Here is a 22,957-nt window from a genome sequence, read left to right as displayed (position 1 = left end):
TCATGTGGAACATGTTCGGACTGTGTTCCGGATTTTGAGGGAGAATTCCCTGTATGTCAAGGGATCGAAATGCCTTTTTGGTGTACAGAAGATTTCATTTTTGGGATTTATTTTGTCTCCATCAACTATTGAAATGGACCCGGCCAAGGTACAGGCCATTTATGATTGGGTTCAGCCCACTTCTTTGAAGGCCCTCCAGAAGTTTTTGGGATTTGCTAATTTCTATCGTAAATTTATCGTAAATTTATAGCTAATTTTTCTGGTATTGCCAAACCATTGACTGATTTGAATAAGAAGGGGGCTGATGTGCTGAATTGGTCTCCGGAGGCTGTTTCTTCTTTTCAGGAGCTAAAGCGAAGGTTCACTTCTGCTCCGGTTTTGCGGCAACCTGATGTCTCACTCCCGTTTCAGGTAGAGCAGGGTTTCCCAACTCCAGTCCTCAAGGCACACCAACAGATCATGTTTTCAGGATTTCCTTTGTATTGCACAGGTGAAGCAATTATCACCTGAGCAATACTAAGGAAATCCTGAAAACATGATCTGTTGGTGTGCCTTGAGGACTGGAGTTGGGAAACCCTGAGGTAGAGGTGGACGCTTCTCAGATTGTTGCAGGAGCTGTTTTGTCCCAAAAAGATCCTGTAACATCTAAAATGAATCCCTGTGCTTTCTTTTCCCGAAAGTTCTCCCCATCCGAACGTAACTATGATGTGGGGAATCGGGAACTGTTAGCCATGAAATGGGCATTTGAGGAGTGGAGACATTGGTTGGAGGGAGCTAAACATCAAGTCGTGGTCCTTACTGACCACAAGAATTTGATTTACCTGGAGTCGGCCAAATGCTTTAATCCTAGACAGGCTTTTCACACGTTTTGATTTTGTGGTCTCTTTTCTTCCGGGCACTAAGAATGTCAAGGCAGACGCCCTCTCTAGAAGTTTCTTTGCTGATTCTCCTATTGTGACCAAGCCTGCTACCATCTTAGGTGAGGGGGTAGTTCTTTCTGCCATCTCGCCGGATTTGAGACGTGTTCTGGAAGAGTTTCAGGAGGACAAACCTGAGCGTTGTCCCATTGGAAAATTGTATGTTCCTGACCAGTTAAGGAAGAGAGTGATCTCTGAGGTTCATTGCTCCACATTGGCTGGTCATCCAGGTATTTTTGGTACTAGAGATTTGGTGAGTCGGTCTTTTTGGTGGCCCGCCTTGTCTCGTGATGTCAGGAATTTTGTGCAGTCCTGTGGGACTTGCTCCCGGTCTAAACCTTGTTCTCGCTCTAGTGGGTTGTTGATGCCTTTGCCGGTGCCCAGGAGGCCATGGACCCATATTTCAATGGATTTTATCTCTGATATGCCTGTCTCTCAGAGAATGACTGTTATTTGGGTGATTTGTGATAGATTCTCTAAGATGGTCCATCTTGTACCACTCCCTAAGTTGCCATCTTCCTCAGAGTTGGTGCCCTTGTTTTTGCAACAGGTGGTTCACTTGCACGGGATTCCTGAGAACATTGTATCTGACAGAGGAGTTCAGTTTGTTTCTAGATTTTGGAGGACTTTCTGTTCCAAGCTGGGAATTCAGTTGTCCTTCTCCTCTGCGTTTCACCCTCAGACCAATGGGCAGACGGAGAGAACAAACCAGACTTTGGAGTCGCATTTGAGATGTTTTATTTCTGCTGATCAGGATGATTGGGTTTCATTTTTTCCCTTGGCCGAATTTGCTTTAAATAATAGAGCTAGTTCTGCCACTTTGATGTCAGCTTTTTTTTGTAACTTTGGGTTTCAGCCTCGATTCTCTTCAGGGCAGGTGGAGTCTTCTGCCTGCTCAGGTGTTGACACTGTGGTGGAGAGAATGCACCAGAATTGGGACCAAGAGGTGGATAAGTTGTCTCTCTCCCAGGAAAAGGCCCAGCAGTTTTCTAACCGGCATAGGACCATTGGTCCCCGGTTTAAGGTGGGTGATATGGTTTGGTTGTCATCAAAGAATATCTCTATGAAGGTGGCTTCTCCAAAGTTTAAACCTAGATTTACTGGACCTTACAAGATTTTGGAGATTCTTAATCCGGTCTCTTTTCGATTGGCTCTTCCTGTTACATTCAAGATCCATAACGTGTTTCATAAGTCTCTGTTAAAGAGGTTTGTTAAGCCAGTAGTTCCTGTGGTGGCACCTCCTGACCCTGTATTGGTTGAAGGTAATGTGGAATATGAGGTTGCGAAGATACTGGATTCTCGTCTGGGAAGGGTTATGGCCAGGAGGATAATTCTTGGGTCCCTGCATCCGATATTCATGCCCAAAGATTGGTTCGTGCTTTTCATCGGGCCCATCCTGATCGCCCTGGTGGCGTGGATGAGGGTTCGGTGACCCCTCCTCAAGGGGGAGGTAGTGTTGTGAGTTCATTCTCCCCTTCACCTTTGATGTCTGATGAACTCCCTCTGCTGGTGAAGAGAGGTAGTGAAATTGATTGGGATGGGAAGAACCTGTCATCTGAACTGGCGGAGTGTGATTGGACATCTGGAGTTTCTGAGTGGATATAAGGCAGCCGACGCCCTGCAGGGCTGCTGGTGATCCTTTCTGCTCTGAGCTCTTGCATCCAGCTTAGTTCCTGTCTACTAAAAGCTAAGTTTTTGCCCTGCTATTATTCCAAGAGATTTTGTCTGGTTTCCTTAGTGTTTGTATTCAGCCAGTCCTGGTTGGGACTGGCTGAATTCCATTTTTGTCTCTGATCAGTTGATCTCTTTGCTCTGTTTTCAGAATATACCTAAGTGCTGATATAGTGATTTTGAAGTCTAGGGACTTCAGGGCCTTTTTCCCTATCAGACGGTTGGGACATTTTTGGTAGGGTTTTTTGCGGATTGCAGCCAGCATCTTTTCTGTCCTGTCCTATCTAGTTAGTTGGGCCCCATTGTTTGCTCAGCCTGTCTTTCTGTCTGTGTTTGTCTTTTCATCTGTTTTTCACCGACAATACATGTTGGGGGCTGTCTATTGCTTTGGGGTCTGCTCTGGGGCAGTTTAGATTTCCCCTTTCCTTCTTTAGGCTTATGTAGTTCTCCGGCTGTGACGAGGGGTCTAGGGCACCGTAGGAACCCCCCACGGCTACTGTTAGTTGTGGTGTATAGGATCAGGGGTCTGCAATCCGATAGCTACCAACCTCTCCGGTTTTCTGGACTTAGCTTGTATTTTTGTTTTCTCCTCCTCCGGTGACTCATTCATAACAGGGGGTACTGTTGTGAGTTCATTCTCTGGTCCACCAGTTGTGAGTTCTACTTCCAGACTCCCTCTGGTGGTAACAGGAGGTAGTGAGGCTGATTTAATCAGTAGAGATCTGCCACCTGATAATGAGGATGACGATTGGACCTCAGGAATCTCAGACTGGATTTAAGACAACCGACGCCCTAATCTGTTGCTGGTGATTCCTTGTAGCTTCAGGTCTTGGTTTTCAGCTCTGTTCCAGTCATCTAAAGCTAAGTTTTTCTGCTAATGTTCACACTTGATTTTGTTGGTCTATTCAGTTTTTTTGTGTGGTCAGCCAGCCCCGGCTGGGGCTGCGCTGAATTTCAGCTCTTATTTATCTGTATTTGCCAATTTGCTTTTTGTCCCTTACTAGTTTGGCCTCTTTTTGCTCTGTCTCAGAATATTTCAGAGTGCTGATATAGTGGGAGAAGTCTAGCGACTTCAGGGTTAATTTTGCTACCAGAAGTGTTGGACATTATTTTTGTAGGGTTTTTTGCAGGTTGCAGACAGTGTCTTTCCTTTCCTTTCTAGTTAGTTTGGGCCCCATCGTTTGCTCAGCCTATTTTCCTGCCTGTGTTTGTGCTTTCATCTTGTTTCACCGTTAATACATGTGTGGGGGCTGTCTTTCCTTTGGGGTCTGCTCTGGGGCAGTTAGTTTTCCTCTTTTCATGCTTCAGGCTTATTTAGTCCTCCGGCTGTGACAAAGCCTCTAGGAACATAGTAGGTACGCTCCACGGCTGCTGCTAGTTGTGTGGTAGCATCAGGGATCTGCAATCTGCATAGTTACCAACCTCTCTGGTTTTCTGTGACTTAGCTTGTTTTGCTTTTTTCTCCTCGGAGACCCATTCATAACACCTCCCTGTCTATGCCCCTTGGTAACTTTGTCTCGCAGTTACCCTGCTAGGAGTTCTCATGCAGTTCCTAGCTCTCTGGAGTTTAGGCCACGCCCCCAGCAGTCACGTGCTTCAGGTCCTGCTGTTCTGAAGTACACATCTACTCGGCTGCTGCCCGCTCCACAGGTATCTTTGAGCACAGTTCGCTTTACTCAGGACATGCGCACTGGCTCAGTGAGCAAGTTCAGTGCGGTGTTCCTGACACTGACATTTCTGGATTGTGAGTCATGGGGAAAGCAAAAGAATTGTCAACGGATCTACGGGAAAAGGTAGCTGAACTATATAAACAGGAAAGAGATACAAAAAGATATCCAAGGAATTGATAATGCCAGTCAGCAACGTTCAAACTGTGATTAACAAATGGAAAATCAGGGGCTCTATAAAATCAAAACCACGGTCAGGTAGACCAACAATAATTTCGTCCACAACTGCCAGGAAAATTGTTCGGGATGCAAAGAAAAACCCATAACTAACATCAGCTGAAATACTGGACTCTCTGAAAACTAGCGATGTGGCTGTCTCAATATGCACAATAAGGAGGCACTTGAAGAAAAATGGGCTGCATGGTTGAGTCACCAGAAGAAAGCCATTACTGCGCAAATGCCACAAAGCATTTCGCCTACAATACGCAAAACAGCACAGAGACAAGCCTCAAAACTTCTGGAACAAGGTAATTTGGAGTGATGTGACCAAAATTGAACTCTTTGGCCACAACCATAAACGTTACATTTGGAGAGAGGTCAACAAGGCCTATGATGAAAGGAACACCATTTCTACTGCAAAGCACGGAGGTGGATCGCTGATGTTTTGAGGATGTGTGAGCTACAAAGGCACAGGAAACTAGGTCAAAGTTGAAGGAAAGATGAATGCAGCACTTTATCAGCAAATACTGGAGGCAAATTTGCACTCATCAGCCTTGAAGCTGCATATGGGACGTACTTGGATGTTCCAACATGACAATGATCCAAAACACAAGGCCAAGTTGACCTGTCAATGGCTACAGCAGAACAAAGTGAAGGTTCTGGAGTGGCCATCTCAGTCTCCTAACCTCATCATCATTGAGCCACTCTGGGGAGATCTCAAGCGCGCAGTTCATGCTAGACAGCCCAGGAATTTACAGGAACTGGAGGCTTTTTGCCAAGAAGAATGGATAGCTTTACCATCTGAGAAAATAAAGAACCTCATCCACAACTACCACAAAAGACTTCAAGCTATCATTGATGTTAGAGGGGGCAATACACGGTATTAAGAAGTGGGGTATGTGAACTTTTGATCAGGGTCATTTTGATGTTATGGGTTATCATTATGATTTAAAAAGAGAAAACACAGTAGTTTGACAATAATTGGCATCACCCAACCACTAACCATGAGTGGAGAAAAAGTTTTGGTGTTATCAATCATATTCTCTGAAAAAAAGGCCAAGAAAGCAAAAAGTCTGACAGGGTATGTAAACTTTTGAGCACAACTGTATTTGTGTGACTGGTGCCCTGTATAAGCCTTATCTGTTTGCATTTATTATACTAGGCGACCACTGTCTCCATGAATGGTAGGTGTCTTACACCTTTCAAGTCATGTCACATGTGATGCACTTTACAGAGGGCCTCACCTCTCCAGTTAGCAGATATAAGATCTCCAGGGTTAGATTTAGTATACTGTTTGCCATCTTGCATCTGTCCTTATCCAATGTTGATGGGTCAGTCAGGCAACAGTCTCGTAAAGAATACATCAACTACCAAGATCCTAGACGACAGGAACCTGGAAGGGAATAAGGAGAAGTGATTCTTATGGGCATATTTATTACACAAGTTTTTGACATCCGATTACTGTCTTTTTTTAATGAATAGCACACATGGACCCTGATAAACTAAACAGATGTTTTGCATGCTTTGACAATTTGTACTGGATGAAGTTGCACCAAATTCATTAAGACAACTTAAAGACCGCACTGTGGCCTCAGCTTCTCAGGCTCTCAAAGACAATAATGGCACAATTCACTTTAATCCATTTACTATTTCAAATGTTTTCTTTAACTTTTATAAAAAGCGACAATCTCTGGGACTCCCTACCGTCGAACCCAGATTGTCAGTGCTCCCTACTTAATTATCTGTCCCTTTCTCAAGTTACCAGTTCTTCCCCCAGAAGCAGTAAACTCTATTAACAGGTTGATCACCAATGAGGAGATCTCTGATAATTTAAAGGATCTCCTACTTGGTAAGTCCCCGGGTCCTAACAGATTGACATACCTATATTATAAAGCATTTTTGGAGGAATTAACTACGCATATGAACACGCTGTTCAATTCCTTTTTTAAGAGATTACCCATACCTGATACTTTATCCCACTACTACCTAATTCTTATCCCTATACTGGGTCTAGACCCCCTTGATTGCTCTAATTATAGAGTAATTCGGATCTGAAGATATTCACCTGCCTCCTGGCCAATAGACTTAACTACAGGTTACCGCAAATAATTCATAAACAGCAGGAGGGTCATGTTCCTTTCCGTCAAGGTGGGGACAATACCAGGAGGGTGGTGGATCTGGTAGATGGGGTAAATAGAAAAAAAAACAAGTCCTTCTCTTAAGTCTGGAAGCGGAGAAGGCCTTTATTCGCCTCAACTGGTCTTTTATCTTTGAGACAGTCAATGCATTTGGTTTATCAGGCTCCTTCCTTACACCTCTAAAAGCACTCTATAAAGTCACCCTCGACATTTATTAAACTCTCTCATCATATTTCTCCCAGTTCTAAAATCTGGGGTGTTACTTATTAACCCTATTATTCACAATGTGTATCAAGCCTTTAGCAACGGTCATTTGGCATAATCCCAATATTTCTGGGATGGAAATAAAATATACAATCTTCAAAACATCATTTTTGCAGATGATGTCCTATTAACTCTCAATCTTCATACTACTCTACCCAATCTTATAGTTGCCCTGAGGGAACATGGCAATTTATCAGGGTACAAGATTAACGCCACAAAGACAGACGTGCTCCCACTGAACGTCCCTCCCGACATATTGTATTACCTTAAAAAAACACAACAAAAAACTACAAATTCCATTGGAAAACAGAGGCAATTAAGTATCTGGGAGTAAATCTGACTTCTTTCAAAACTTGTACTCTAGCAATCCCCCCAATCCCTTTAGGGAGCTGAAGAATTTAGTGGCTAAATGGAAACAAGTTTACTTCCAAGGAGCCTTACAACAACATTACCTCAGATATGAATAAATAGACCTTTATTGAAAAACTTATCTAAAAATAAGACAACCACACAGAAAAACCAACCAACCGTGTCACCTACTATAGCCCTACAAAGGGGCCCTGATATAAAACTAACAGTGGAGGTTGGCACCCTATACACAACGATGGCGCCCCAGCTCAACGATGGCTGAACCCTAAAACTCCTATATAACCCTGGACTGGTGCAACACGCAGTCACTCAATTGACCAGGAAAGGAGGGAAAAGATGTTCCCAATGAAGGTAGTTGGGTAGGCAACAATGAAAAAGTGTGCAAAAAATTGCTAGTGACATGTGCAAAACAAATGAGTACCTGACTGTACTGTTCCCTGTGACTGAAAACCTTCCTATCAGCGGAGGTTGGCACCCTACTGGTCAGCGGAATGGCGCCCCCGCTCCACGACAGCTATCCCTCAGAATCCCTAATATGACTATTGATAGTTAGCAAGGGTAGCAAAACAATATATTAATGGAAGGCATAATTCATACCAATGGTACAATCATGACCTATGTGGCAGAGAAATTACCAATTCATGTTGATAACAGTATAAATAAAAAGAGGTACTCAAGGTTGGTAGTTGATGAGAAGAACCTCAACGTGTTTCTCCTAACCAGATCATCAGGAGGTGGATAGTCAGATGACGTGTGAGAAAATGACCAAATCCCCCCATATACACTACTGTTCAAAAGTTTAGGGTCATTTAGAAATTTCCTTCCTTTTCCTTTTCCTTACTTTTTACATGTAAAGCGCCATGGAATAAATGGCGCTATATAAATGCATAATAATAATAATAATAATAATAATATTATTTTTATTATTATTATTAATAATAATAAAAGAAAAGCACAGTTTTTTTTCCAATAAAGCTAACATTAAATGATTCAGAAATACACTCTATACATTGTTAATGTGGTAAATGACTATTCTAGCTGCAAACGTCTGGTTTGTAATGCAATATCTTCATAGGTGTATAGATGCCCATTTCTAACAACCATCACTCCAGTGTTCTTATGGTACTTTGTGTTTGCTAACTGTGTAAGAAGGCTAATGGCTGGTTAGAATACCCATGAAAACTCTTGTGCAAGTATGTTAGCACAGCTGAAAACAGTTTGGCTGAATAGAGAAGCTATAAACCTAATCTTCCTTTGAGCTAGTTGAGAATCTGGAGCATTACATTTGTTGGTTCCATTAAACTCTCAATATGGCCAGAAAAAAAGAACTGTCATGTGAAACTCGACAGTCTATTCTTGTTCTTAGAAATGAAGGCTATTCCATGCGAAAAATTGCCAAGAAACTGAAGATTTCCTACTACGGTGTGTACTACTTCCTTCAGAGGAGAGCACAAACAGGCTCTAACCAAAGTAGAAAGAGAAGTGGGAGGCCCCTCTGCACAACTGAGCAACAAGACAAGTACATTAGAGTCTGTAGTTTGAGAAATCGATGCCTCACAGGTCCTCAACTGGCAGCTTCATTAAATAGTACACGTAAAACGCCAGTGTCAATGTCTACAGTGAAGAGGTGACTCCGGGATACTTGCGTTCAGGGCAGAGTGGCAAAGAAAAAGCCATAACTGAGACTGACAAATAAAAAGATTAATATGGGCAAAAGAACACAGATATTGGACAGAGGAAGATTGGTAAAAAGTGTTATGGACAGACAAATCCAAGTTTGAGGTTTTGGGATCACACAGAACAACATTTTTGAGACAGAACAACTGAAAAGATGCTGGAAGAGTGCCTGACGCCATCTGTCAAGCATGGTGGAGGTAATGTGATGGTCTGGGGTTGCTTTGGTGCTGGTAAAGCGGGAGATTTGTACAAGGTAAAAGAGATTTTGAATAAGGAAAGCTATCACTCCATTTTTGCAACGCCATGCCATACCCTGTGTACAGCGCTTAATTGGAGTCAATTTCATCCTACAACAGGACAATGACCCAAAGCACACCTCCAAATTATGCAAGAACTATTTAGGGAAGAAGCAGGCAGCTGGTATTCTATCTGTAATGGAGTGGCCAGTGCAGTGACCAGATCTCAACCCCATTGAGCTGTTGTGGGAGTAGCTTGAACGTATGGTACACAAAAAGTGCCCATCAAGCCAAACCAACTTGTGAGAGGGGCTTCTGGAAGCATGGGGTGAAATTTCTCCAGATTACATCAGCAAATTAACTGCTAGAATGCCAAAGGTCTGCAATACTGTAATTGCTGCAAAGGGAGCATTCTTTGACGAAAGCAAAGTTTGAAGGAGAAAATTATTATTTCAAATAAAAATCTTTTTTTTTCGAACCTTGTCAATGTCTGGACTAAATTTTAAATTCATCTGACAACTCATTTGATTAATAAAAGTATGAGTTTTCATGGAAAATACAAAATTGTCTGGGTGACCCCAAACTTTTTAATGGTAGTGTATATATATACACTGCAGCCAATCAGCAGTAACACTTCCTCCATGTTGTAGAGGTCCCATTTACAAAGTGTATCACAATGGGGTTAAGCGCTAGAATATATTGCTGTATAGTGCCTCAACATCTATTGAAGCCAATAAGGAGTTCTCAGTCACATGGATGCCTTCCAGCTTCAAAAGTAGATCCGAGGTATTCCTAATGTATGACGGAAGAGCCAAAACACGCTGTGCCTCTGAATCACAAAGATATCCCGGCCATGCGCAGATGATAGGAAGGATCCGGGCATGCGCTCTAACTCCTCTGTGGAACAGGAAGCGCACACTGGGTCTTCACTTCACAGCTTGGCTGCATGCAACAACAGCTGACAGGTAATTGCGTTCCATGTGGAACGCACGCTGGATATCACCGCCCAGCTACTTAGTTAAAATTTGACATATGGTTAAATTATTGATGTCTTTGCCTATCACAAGTAGGCAGTCCTATTTTACATAACCACCTTTAGTTGATAGAGCATGAGATCATGGTCACTTTGCAGTATTATTCTAGCGCTTAACCCCATTGTGATACACCTTGCTTCTCTCTCAGCTCTGCTGTACTGCACCCCTTTCTGCCTGGGAGATGGAAGCAGAAACCGAGAGGAAGCTACACGTGTCAGGTATTATCACATACAATGAGATCAGAAGAAAATAGAGTGGTCATCAGACTGGTAAATCCCCCTTATATTTAAAACAAGCTCTGGAAGCACAGTAATCTTCCAGACAACATCCTCCCCAGAGCCTGGAAGAGGTCATTTATATAAAGTTATAAAAGATATTTTCTCAACAACGAGACATCTGATGTGAGACACACAGGTAGGATTGTATTCAGCAGTCTATAACCTGAATGCCCACATATTAATAGTTTAGATAGGTCAAATGTGGTGACAGATTTCCTTTAAGTTAAGTATTTCACATCTCTCATTGTAATCTCCATAGGTGTATTGCATAGGTCCCTTTAGGACCACTACAGCTTTGAATTTCAGTTTACCTGGAATTAAGTTGTGGGGCCCTGTGGCCCTCCAGATATGTTTCACATGCATCCCTATATACTATTCTAAATTACTAATGATATGTGATTTTTTTTTATGGTTGTTAACCTGCAATAAACATCAATAAAAATTAGTTTAAAAAACAAACAAACAAAAAACAAACAAACACATCCATTTCCCATACATTTTTAAGGGACCCATTGAAAATAAATATTTCAGTTTACCTCCTTCAGATGATGAAAAATGGATACTACACAGTGGAAAAATGTTCCGTATTTTGCGTAATAAAAAAAGAAACTGATGTGTGCAGGATGAGAAGAGGGACAATAATCGTGCTTAAAAAGAACAAAGAATAATGTTGTTACCTTTTGAATTCTGTGCCTTATTCGTGTTGGAGGTGCCTTTTTCCACAAGATTGTCTTGTTTAAATTATCAGGTGTGTCACTCTTGGACAAACGACTGTGCAGTCATTCACTGGCTGCAAAAGCAATGTGACATGCATATTATCAGTGTGGATTATTATCAGGTGATTACTGCTCTGAGCCAAACCCCCGAGGAAGCCGCCAACCTAGCTGTGATGCGTGTATGTGTTGTCATTCCAAACCCTTGCCCCCTAGTCCAGGTGCCATCTATTACTTTGGGCAGAGGATTATCTAGCAGGGGGCAGCCAGGGCATGTGCCTCGGGCGCAGCCGGCAGGGGGCGCAGTCGAGCTGCCTAATGCGGCGGTTCGCAGTGTCTCCCCCGGCGGCTGCATTCTGCCGCCCCCCGGACTGGTAGTCAGCTGTTCTCTGTGCTAGCTGTCAAGCCGACAGCCGGCACACAGATAATGCAGGGCGCCGGCTCCCAGGGATCAATTGTACTTGCGACTCCCAGGGATCAATTGTACAAGAAAGGGAACACCTTTCATGTAAAAAATTATGATGGAGATTTGTCACACAAAGTCGTTAATAAATAACATTTCCCACGTCAACTTTACATCAGCACAATTTTTGAAACAATCTTTTTTTGTTAGGAAGTTATAAGGGTTAAAAGTTGACCAGCGATTTCTCATTTTTCTTCCAAAATTTACGAAACCATATTTTAAGGGACCGCAACACATTTGAAGTGATTTTGAGGAGAATATATTACAGAAAATACCCAAAAAGTGACCCCATTCTAAAAACTGCACCCCTCAAGGTGCTCAAAACCACATTCAATAAGTTTATTAACCCTTCAGGTGCTTCACAAGAATTTTTGGCATTTGGAAGGAAAAAATGAATACTTCACTTTTTGTCACAAAAATTTTACTTTAGACCCAAATTTTTTAATTTTTGCAAGGATAATAGGAAAAAAATGGACCCCAAAATATGTTGTGCAGTTTCACCTGAGCATGCCAATACCCCACTGTTTGGGCACATGACAAGGCTCAGAAGGGAAGGAGCGCCATTTGACTTTTTGAATGAAAATTTGCTGGAATAATTAGATGACATGTTGATGTGTCTAAACAGTGGAAATCGCCCACAGAACCGAAGAGTCCCTATAAGAAACCCCCATTTGACAAACTACACCTCTCAATGAATTCCTCTAGGGGTGCAGTAATCATATTGACACCGAAGGTGGGTCATAGAATTGTATACCATTGGGCAATGAAAACAATAAATAATTACATTTTTACATCCAAAATTTTGTTTTAGCCCCAGATTTTACATTTTCATGCTAGGAAATGGGTAAAAATGGCACCAAAATTTGTCCCACAATTTCTGCTGAATGTAGAAATGCTCCATATGTAGCTGTACAGTACTACTTAGCCATATGGCGAGACTTGGGAGAGACGGCGCGCTATTCGCAAATAGCATTCTGTCCCTCCCATGTCTCGCCATATGAGTAAGCAGTACTGTTATACAGGAAGCATCCTGGAGTCCAGAATTTTCTATAATAGTTTGTGGACTCCATATATGCTAGAAGAGCAGAATCTCCCCTCAAGTGACCCCATTTTGGAAATTATACACTTTTGGCAATTTATCTACAGGTGTCGTGACAATTTTGACTCCATAGTTATTTTCCAGACAGTGGATGTTGCACAGTAAAAATTGCAAACTGCCGCTGTAGTGACCGGTATGTTGTGTCCAGCTCATGCACCCATAAATTAGGCGGGCTCTCATCGCTACAGAAAGGCCAAACATGTGGACACTAACTGCGGTTTAGGCACACTGGTACTCAGAAGAGAGTGTGTGGCATTTGGATTTGGGAGCACAGAATTTGCTGAATTTCTTTTGAGCGGCAATGTCAGGAACACCGCACTGAACTTGCTCACTGAGCCAGTGCGCGTGTCCTGAGTAAAGCGAACAGTGCTCAAAGATACCTGTGGAGCGGGCAGCAACCGAGTAGATGCGTACTTCAGAGCCGCAGGACCTGAAGCACGTGACTGCTAGAGGCGTGGCCTAAACTCCCCAGAGCTAGGAGCCGCAAGATAACTCCTAGCAGAGTAACTGCAAGACAAAGTTACCAAGGGGCATAGACAGGGAGAATAGTCAGGACGTAGCCAATGAGTCACACACAGAGATAGCTGCAAGGTACCAAGGGGGTGAGCAGAGAGTAGTCAGGTCACAGGCAATGAGTCATACACAGAGATAATAACGCAGTACAAAATCAACAGGCAAACTCACAACAGGAAACAGAACCGGGTCAGAACCATATAAACAAGCTATAGCAACAAACAGGCACCACACAGGGGTCAGCACACTAGGCCAAAGGCAAAAGTATAACTGGCAGGGATTGAAGCTTCCCAGGAGTTTAAGAAGCTCTCACAGAACCAGAAAGAGGCCACAATCATTAACCCCAGGTGTGCAGGTCAAAACCTGCACAGAGCTCCAGACATTAACCCCCGGTGAGCAGCTCAAAAACCTGCACTGGGATCATGACAGGCAAGGACCATTTCGCTCTTCCAGAACGTTTGTGCTACCAGTAATGTGGAAGCTGCCTTTATGTCCATTAATAGATAACAGACATGAGTGGGGACATGCTTTTTTTGTGTACTGAGTTGAAGCTTTTATTGGGAAAATTTTACATAACATTTTGGATCACATTTATCTGGCGCTGTATGCTGAGGACTTACATTGAGGCTTCCCTTTAAATCTCAAGAGTGACATAATTCAGATGAAACCCCCGAGGGAGGCACTCACTATAATGAGGCAGCAGAGTTACTCTGGACTCCGTCTGGCCTCTGTTCTTCGGTGTCCTTTTTTTCAGAGGTGCATAAAACTGTGGCCGACGGCACTTTTTTGCACTCCTAATGAAAAGAGGGTCATGGCCAGATCACAGGTCAAACATTCTCCACTGTGCCTCATTACAGGGAATCTTCCATCGGGGATTTCATCCAAATCACACATTTCAGAGATTTACACAGAAACCCCGGTGTAAGCGCTCAGCGTAGAGCGCAGAATAAATGTAAGCCGAGCCTTACTGTGATCTTTGGGAGGCAGAATGAAAAAATCAACAGCAGGTGAAGAATTGATTTTAGTTATGTTTTACGCCAGTCCTCATGCGGTATAAGTGATTAGATGACTTTATTCTTCGGGATTACAGCGATACCAGATTCATATCGGGTTTTTATGTTTTCACTGCTGTTACACACTAAAAGATGCTTGCTTTTTTTTTTTTAAATAGTTTTTGCATCACCATATTTTGATCGCTTACTATCCCAATTTTTGGGAGGCAGAATAAATGAAAACCAACAATGCAGGCATAGTTTTTTTTATGCCGTTCCGCGTGTGGTAATATTGATAAGGCAGCTTTATTCTTCAGGTCAGTACAATTACAGCGAACCACATTTATATAGTTTATTTATGTTTTGGCGTTCTTACTTAACCCCTTTACTCCCGAGGGTGATTTGCACATTAATGACCAGGCCAATTTTTACAATTCTGACCACTGTCCCTTTATGAGGTAATAACTCTGGAACGCTTCAATGTATCCCGGTGATTAGAAAATTTCACAATTTTCCAATTTTGAATTTTCATGCCCTTAAATCACAGAGATATGTCACACAAAATACATAATAAGTAACATTTCCCACATGTCTACTTTAAATCAGCAAAATTTTGGAACCAAATTTTTTTTTAGTTAGGAAGTTATAAGGGTTAAAAGTTGACCAGCGATTTCTCATTTTTACAACACCATTTTTTTTTTTAGGGACCACATCACATTTGAAGTCACTTTGAGGGGTCTATATGATAGAAAATACCCAAAAGTGACAACATTTTGAAAACTGCACCCCTCAAGATGCTCAAAACCACATTCAAAACGTTAAGGCTATGTGCACACGCTGCGGAATGGTCTGCAGATTTTTCCGCGCGGATTTAGCAAAATCCGCAGGTAAATCCGTAGGTCAAAAGTCCTGCGGTTTACCTGCGGATTAGCCTGCAGTTTCACACTAAAGGTGTGGAGAAAGGTGTGAAACCGCTGCGGATTCCGCACAAAGAATTGACATGCTGCGGATTTGAACCCGCAGCAAATCCGCACGGAAAAATCTGCAGCATGTGCACAGCGTTTTTTGTTTTACCATTGAAAACATTGGTACTATACAACGCAGCAAAAACTGCTGCAGACCCGAAGGGCCAGAAACGCTGCGGATCCGAGCAGAATCCGCAGTGTGTGCACATAGCCTTATTACCCCTTCAGGTGCTTCACAGGAATTTTTGGAATATTTAAAAAAAATAAACATTTAACTTTTTTCACAAAAAAAATAATTCAGATCCAAATTTTTTTATTTTACCAAGGGTAACAAGAAAAATTGGACCCAAAAGTTGTTGTGCAATTTGTCCTGAGTACGTTGATACCCCGTATGTGGGGGGGAACCACTGTTTGGGCGCATGGCAGAACTTAAAAGGGAAAGAGTGCTGTTTTACTTTTTCAACGCAAAATTAGCCTAAACCGTGAAAAACCCCCACAAGTGACACTATTTTGGAAACTAGACCCCCTCAAGGAACTTATCTTGATGTGTGGTGAGCACTTTAAACCCCAAAGTGCTTCACAGAAGTTTATAACATAGAGCCGTAAAAATAAAAATCTTTTCACCCCCAATTTGTTATTTTCCCAAGGATAACTGGAGAAATTGGACGCCAAAATGTATTGTGCAATTTGTCCTAAGTACGCTGATACCCCATATGTTGGAGTAAACCACTGGAGCGCATGGCAGAGCAAGGAAGGGAAGTAGCGCCGTTTCAGTTTTTTAACGCTAAATTGGTTGGCGTTGAGATTGGACGCCATGTCGCGTTTGGAGAGCCCCTGATGTGCCTAAACCGTGAAAAAACCCCACAAGTGACACCATTTTGGAAACTAAACCCCCAAGTAACTTATCTAGATGTGTGGTGAGCACTTTGAACCCCAAAAGTACTTCAAAGTAGTAAATAATGTAGAGCCGTGAAAATAAAAAATCATATTTTTTCCACAAAAATAATCTTTTCACCCCCAAATTTTTATTTTACCAGGTGTAACAAGAGAAATTGGACCCCAAAAGTTGTTGTGCAATTTCTCTTGAGTACGCCGATACCCCATATGTAAGGGAATACTATTTTTGAGGCACGGTGCAAAGCTGAGAAGGGAAGAGGCGCCATATTGGAGTACAGATTTTGCTGGAATGGTTTGAGGGTGCCATGTCACATTGGCAAATGTCCTGAGGTGCCAGAACAACTGAAATCCCCTATATGTGAACTCATTTTACAAACTACACTCCTCAATAAATTCATATAGGGGTACAGTGATCATATTAACACCACATATGCCACACAGAATTTTATACCACTGAGAGGCGAAGAAAGAATAAATTATATTTTTAAATGTTGCTTTAGCCCCAAGTTTTTAATTTTTCTAAGGGCTAATAGGAATTTTTTTTTTTTTTTACAGCAAACTGAGGTCCATTTTTTCCTGAGTGTGCCAATACCCTACATGTAATCAGGAAATATTTTTTAGGCACAGTACAAAGCTCAGAAGCCAAGGAGCTGTTATGGTGCCATGATCCACTGGGAGAGCCCATGAGGTGCCAGAACAGCAGAACCCCCCATAAGTGACCTCATTTTACAAACTACACCTCTCATTAAATTCTTTGATCATATTGACACCATGAATGGTGTCACAGAATTTTATACTATTGGGCAGTGAAGACAAAATAACTACGGTACATTTTTACCACCAAAATTTTGTTTTAGTCAAAGGTTTTACTTTTTCACACAGGAAGTGGGTAAAAATTGCACCAAAGTTTATCCCACAATTTCTACTAAACATGTCAATACCCCATATGTGGCTGTACAGTACTACTTAGCCATACGGAGAGACTTGGGAGGAATGGAGCGCTATTTTCCTATTCAAGTGAATGGGTTTGTGCACATGTCAGTTTGTTTCCACAGACCGTGTGCCCATGGGCAAAACACGCTGACATGTCCGTTTTTTAATGTCAGCACGGGCCACAAAACGTCCCACACACGTGCATACGCATAACACACATGGACGTCATCCGTGTGACACGCATCGGAGCTGGGGAACAAGGGTTACAGTAAGTGCTGTTCCCCAGTGCCTTTTGCTGAACACGGCTCTCATCATTCTCCCCTGCTCTGCCAGCAATCGGCGCGAGCAGGGTAGAATCATGAGAGTTACATTTAAGTGATAAAAGAGACAGCAGGCGGCGGCTGATGGGACTATTACTCCAATCAGCCTACCCCTGCTGCTGCTAACAACAGTGACAGCAGGAGGAGATAATAGGGGTATTCATCAGCCAACGCCTGTGGTATAAATGAAATAAAACGGCATGGGTTCCCCTGTATTTTCTATAACCAGCCAGGCAAAACTCAAAGCTGGGGGCTGCAAGCCTCAGCTTCAGCAAGGCTGATGATCAACAATAGAGGGGTCCCCCAGCTATTTTTTTTTAAATTATTTAAATAAACAATTTAAAAAAGCAACGTGGGGTCCCAACATTTTTGACAACTAGCCTTGCTAAAACTCACAGCTGGGGGCTGGTATTCTCAAGCTGGTAAGGGGCCATGGATATTGACCCCCCCAGCCTAAAAATAGCAGCCCACAGTTGTACAGAAAAGGCACATCTATTAGATGCGCCAGTTCCGGCACTTTGCCTGGCTCTTCCCACTTGCCATGTAGCAATGGCAAGTGGGGTTCATATTTATGGTGTTGATGTCACCTTTGTATTGTCAGGTGACATCAAGCCCCGAGGTTAGTAACGGAGAGGCATCAATAAGACACCTATCCATTACTAACCCCATAGTCACATTGTATAAAACACACACACAATTGAAAAAATGACATAGACCCCTTTAATAATCTTAATTAAACCATACTTACAACCTCGCCTAATTCCACCGAATCCCTCGTTCTCCTGTAATAAAACTAAAATAAAAAAACAACAACAATATACCTTTCTGTCGTTCTGTCCAACTCCGTGATCCATGTCTGGAGGATAATTAGTATTCAACCTGGACGGTGCTGAGAAGTTACACAGTTGAATGGGTCGGGTGATCCCTTGTCAGTGGTGCCCCCGAGTGCTTTTCTAATTATGCAAATTGTCTCTTCAGAGAGGAAGAGGACTAGAATTCTAGTGTCCCACCTATTGGAAGTAGCAATCCTAAAAGTCAATGTCGACCCTTTAACGAGCCTTGTTACGTGACTTAGCTCCCTCTGCTCTGACACTGCACTCCTCCCATTGACCTGCAGGTGTTCTCAACCAATTCTACTTGCCCATTCAAATTGTAGGCTTGCAGCCCATGAGAGATATGTTTGTCCATTATTGTAGGCTTGAAAGTGGCATGTACAGTAGGACAGGGAAGGGTTATGATAGGACCCATAAGAGAAGTGACCACTTGCCGTGGATGAGGGGTACAAACAGTTGTGGCCAAAAGTATTGACACCCCTGCAATTCTGTCAGATAACACTCAGTTTCTTCCTGAAAATGATTGCAAACACAAATTCTTTGGTATTATTATCTTCATTTAATTTGTCTTAAATGAAAAAACACAAATGAGAATGAAGCAAAAAGCAAAACATTGATCATTTCACACAAAACTCCAAAAATGGGCCAGACAAAAGTATTGGCATCCTCAGCCTAATACTTGGTTGCACAACCTTTAGCCAAAATAACTGCGACCAACCGCTTCCGGTAACCATCAATGAGTTTCTTACAATGCTCTGCTGGAATTTTAGACCATTCTTCTTTGGCAAACTGCTCCAGGTCCCTGATATTTGAAGGGTGCCTTCTCCAAACTGCCATTTTTAGATCTCTCCACAGGTGTTCTATGGGATTCAGGTCTGGACTCATTGCTGGCCACCTTAGAAGTCTCCAGTGCTTTCTCTCAAACCATTTTCTAGTGCTTTTTGAAGTGTGTTTTGGGTCATTGTCCTGCTGGAAGACCCATGACCTCTGAGGGAGACCCAGCTTTCTCACACTGGGCCCTACATTATGCTGCAAAAATTGTTGGTAGTCTTCTGACTTCATAATGCCATGCACACGGTCAAGCAGTCCAGTGCCAGAGGCAGCAAAGCAACCCCAAAACATCAGGGAACCTCCGCCATGTTTGACTGTAGGGACCATGTTTTTTTTCTTTGAATGCCTCTTTTTTTCTCCTGTAAACTCTATGTTGATGCCTTTGCCCAAAAAGCTCTACTTTTGTCTCATCTGACCAGAGAACATTCTTCCAAAACGTTTTAGGCTTTTTCAGGTAAGTTTTGGCAAACTCCAGCCTGGCTTTTTTATGTCTCGGGGTAAGAAGTGGGGTCTTCCTGGGTCTCCTACCATACAGTCCCTTTTCATTCAGACGCTGACGGATAGTACGGGTTGACACTGTTGTACCCTCGGACTGCAGGGCAGCTTGAACTTGTTTGGATGTTAGTCGAGGTTCTTTTTCCAACATCCGCACAATCTTGCGTTGAAATCTCTTGTCAATTTTTCTTTTCCGTCCACATCTAGGGAGGTTAGCCATAGTGCCATGGGCTTTAAACTTCTTGATGACGCTGCGCACGGTAGACACAGGAACATTCAGGTCTTTGGAGATGGACTTGTAGCCTTGAGATTGCTCATGCTTCCTCACAATTTGGTTTCTCAAGTCCTCAGACACTTCTTTGGTCTTCTTTCTTAATCCATGTCAACTGGCTGCAAGTGTGATTTAGTTATTGCCAACACCTGTTAGGTGCCACAGGTAAGTTACAGGTGCTGTTAATCACACAAATTAGAGAAGCATCACATGATTTTTCGAACAGTGCCAATACTTTTGTCCACCCTCTTTTTTATGTTTGGTGTGGAATTATATCCAATTTGGCTTTAGGACAATTCTTTTTGTGTTTTTTTCATTTAAGACAAATTAAATGAAGATAATAATACCAAAGAATTTGTGTTTGCAATCATTTTCAGGAAGAAACTGAGTATTATCTGACAGAATTGCAGGGGTGTCAATACTTTTGGCCACAACTGTATGAATTGACCAATTTATACTCTAAGCACCTTCGCTTTATTTGTAGGTACATCTTGCTGAGGGACAATGCGGTTAGTTATTTCCATTGACACTATATGTCTTAGTATTGTAGCGTCCCACAATATCTGTGGATGGGGATTACTCACTTGGCTGGTCGTTTGAGGTAGATATCGGGAAACTTAAGGTTAAAAAGTCTAATCGGTTTATTAAGTACAGCATAAACCGCTCCTCAGGAACTTAGCAACATGCAGCCGCCAGTACAATGTCCATGAAACAATTAGCTCTATAGGAAAAACACAGTCTCTTTCTGACCCTGGTCAGCATAACACGGATTCCTGTCTGTTACCTTTTGGTGTTGGCCACACAGGTTTCCAGATGCCTCATATCCTCAGAGATCTCCCACAAACGTCTCTCACTGACCTCGGTCAGTATCACTCACGGTTATCAGACCGTCCACTCCGGAGGTATCTCACAGGCCTCCTTCCTTCTGGCTCAGACTAGCCAGCTCTGCAACATGTGCCAAACACACCTCCATTACATAGCTCTAACCACTCCCAGGTACCTATCACATGGCTAGTCAGGTGATTGTGTGTTTGAGGACCTGCGGTGGTCACAATCACATACAGGCTTCATCTTGGGTATTCAGACACCCCCCTTGGGTGGGTATGTAGGTAACTGGACCCACCCATCTCTCCAAGTCACCTGGAAGCCTCCTAATGTATAGCAAAAACCCTCAGCAGATCTGCTGAGCAAAACACGCCCAGGCTTCCATCACAGGGCCACCCACCACTGTGATACATACCGCCCATCAACCACATGACCAGTCGCCATGCCACATATTCCCCCCCTCTGCCTAAAGCCGTGGGGCTCGGCACTTTCTATTACCCGACCAAAGATCCTTCTCGGTCGTCTCTGCCAGTCAAACCATCTGTCAAAGTCGGGCCCTGCTACTGAACTCTTTTGTAGATACCCATCATCCGTCACGTCTTTTGATAGAGATGACCCTGTCGTGAATTCATTTTCTGGCCTGCCTCTGGTTGCTGGTTCTCTTTCCGGGCTCCCTCTGGTGGTTGCAGGAGGTAGTGGAGCTGATCTAATTGACAGAGGCTTGCCACCTGATAATGAGGACGACGATTGGACATCTGGAGTCTCTGACTGGATTTAAGACAGCCGACTCCCTCTATCCCTGCTGGTGATTTTTCCTGCCCCCTGAGGTCTTAGTTTTCAGTTCAGTCCCTGCATGCTGTGATAAAACACTCCGGGATCGGCTTTGCTGGGGTCAAAGGTCACATGCGTTCAGCATGAAACTCAGGCGCAGAGCTGGGATTCGGGTGTAACTGACCCTGGGTCAGGTTTATTAATGGTGAAAGCAATGCAAAAGGAAATAAAACATAAAACAAATCCTTGCCTGTCCGGCACTAACTAAACAATGGACAACCTAACTACCAACTTGCGGGCTTCTCCCGTCCAGCCAAACCACAGTTGCAGTGGGCACTGCTTTCACTCACATGTGTTTCTCACACAGACAGGCTCTCTGTGTTCCCAGGCTGAGACACTCACACAACCACCTGGCATCCTTTTATATCCACCTCCCATTATTCATTAGCAAGCAGGTGCGATACTGACCAGACTAGGCCACATAGGAAAGGAATCTGGGCGAGATATACCTGCCCTCATCCACTATTCCCACATGATTCTCACATATCCCCCCCTCTGCTCAGACCACTCCGGTCGAGCAATGACACCCGCCAAACAGTGCACTCGGGACAGGGCATCTGCATTTCCCATCTGTACCCCTGGGCGGTGCTCCACCGTAAAAGTGTAGGCCTGCAGGGCAAGGAACCACCGGGTCACCCGGCTATTCCGTTCCTTGTTCAAGTGCATCCACTTGAGAGGGGCATGGTCAGTGATCAGCCTGAACTTTCGGCCCACCAGGTAATATTTGAGGGCCTCTAGAGCCCACTTAATGGCAAGGCACTCTTTTTCTACGACTGCATACCTTTGCTCGTGTTTATTCAGCTTCCTGCTGAGATAGAGGACTGGGTGTTCCACTCCGTCCCTCACTTGTGAGAGTACGGCCCCGATACCGGTATCAGAGGCATCCGTTTGTACCACAAACTCGCTGCGGAAGTCCGGAGTCACCAGTACGAGCTGAGAGCAAAGTGCCCGTTTTAGGCTATGGAAGGCTTCTTCAGCCGCTAAACTCCATTTAATCATGACGGAGTCTTTCCCTTTTGTAAGATCCGTCAGGGGGGTAGCGATGGCTGCAAAATTGGGTATGAACCGGCGATAATAGCCGGCGATCCCCAGGAAGGCTTGCACCTGCTTCTTGTTGACAGGTTGTGGCCAGTCCTGAACCGCCTGAATCTTATCAACCTGGTGTTTAACAACACCCCTCCCAATTACATACTCCAAATACCGGGCTTCTTCTAGCCCGATGTGACATTTCTTGGGGTTCGCGGTTAGACCTGCCTCCCACAGGTCGTCAATCACAGCTTGTACTTTCTGGAGATGAGTTTCCCAGTCCAAGCTGTAAATGACAATGTCATCCAAATAGGCCGAAGCGTACCACCTATGTGGCCTCAGGACTCAATCCATCAGTCTCTGGAAGGTCGCCGGTGCCCCGTGCAGTCCAAACGGCATATACACATACTGAAATAAACCTTCCGGCGTAGCAAGTGCTGTCTTTTCTCTGGCAGCCTCAGCCAGAGGGATCTGCCAATA

General features: G+C 43.4%; 1 protein-coding gene across 3 annotated transcripts in view; it reads right to left on the bottom strand.

Moving 5' to 3' along the window:
• The window catches only part of LOC141069561 (gastrula zinc finger protein XlCGF66.1-like), a 109,604-nt gene that overhangs the window by 61,724 nt on the left and 24,923 nt on the right, over positions 1–22,957 (bottom strand). For 2 of the 3 annotated variants that reach the window (XM_073559222.1, XM_073559225.1), the window contains exons 2-3: positions 11,148–11,260; positions 5,719–5,867 (exon numbers count right to left, since the gene is read on the bottom strand). In XM_073559222.1, coding sequence (XP_073415323.1) covers positions 5,719–5,838 — 120 coding nt within the window. In that variant the 5' untranslated portion in view covers positions 5,839–5,867; positions 11,148–11,260. The remainder of the gene's footprint in view (positions 1–5,718; positions 5,868–11,147; positions 11,261–22,957) is intronic. The other variant, XM_073559223.1, reaches the window with a different exon arrangement.

The sequence above is a fragment of the Dendrobates tinctorius genome, unplaced genomic scaffold (assembly GCF_039654945.1).
Source record: "Dendrobates tinctorius isolate UK_male_01 unplaced genomic scaffold, ASM3965494v1 ptg000266l, whole genome shotgun sequence".
Taxonomy (NCBI): Eukaryota; Metazoa; Chordata; class Amphibia; order Anura; family Dendrobatidae; genus Dendrobates; species Dendrobates tinctorius.
This window is presented reverse-complemented; position numbering and strand designations above follow the sequence as displayed.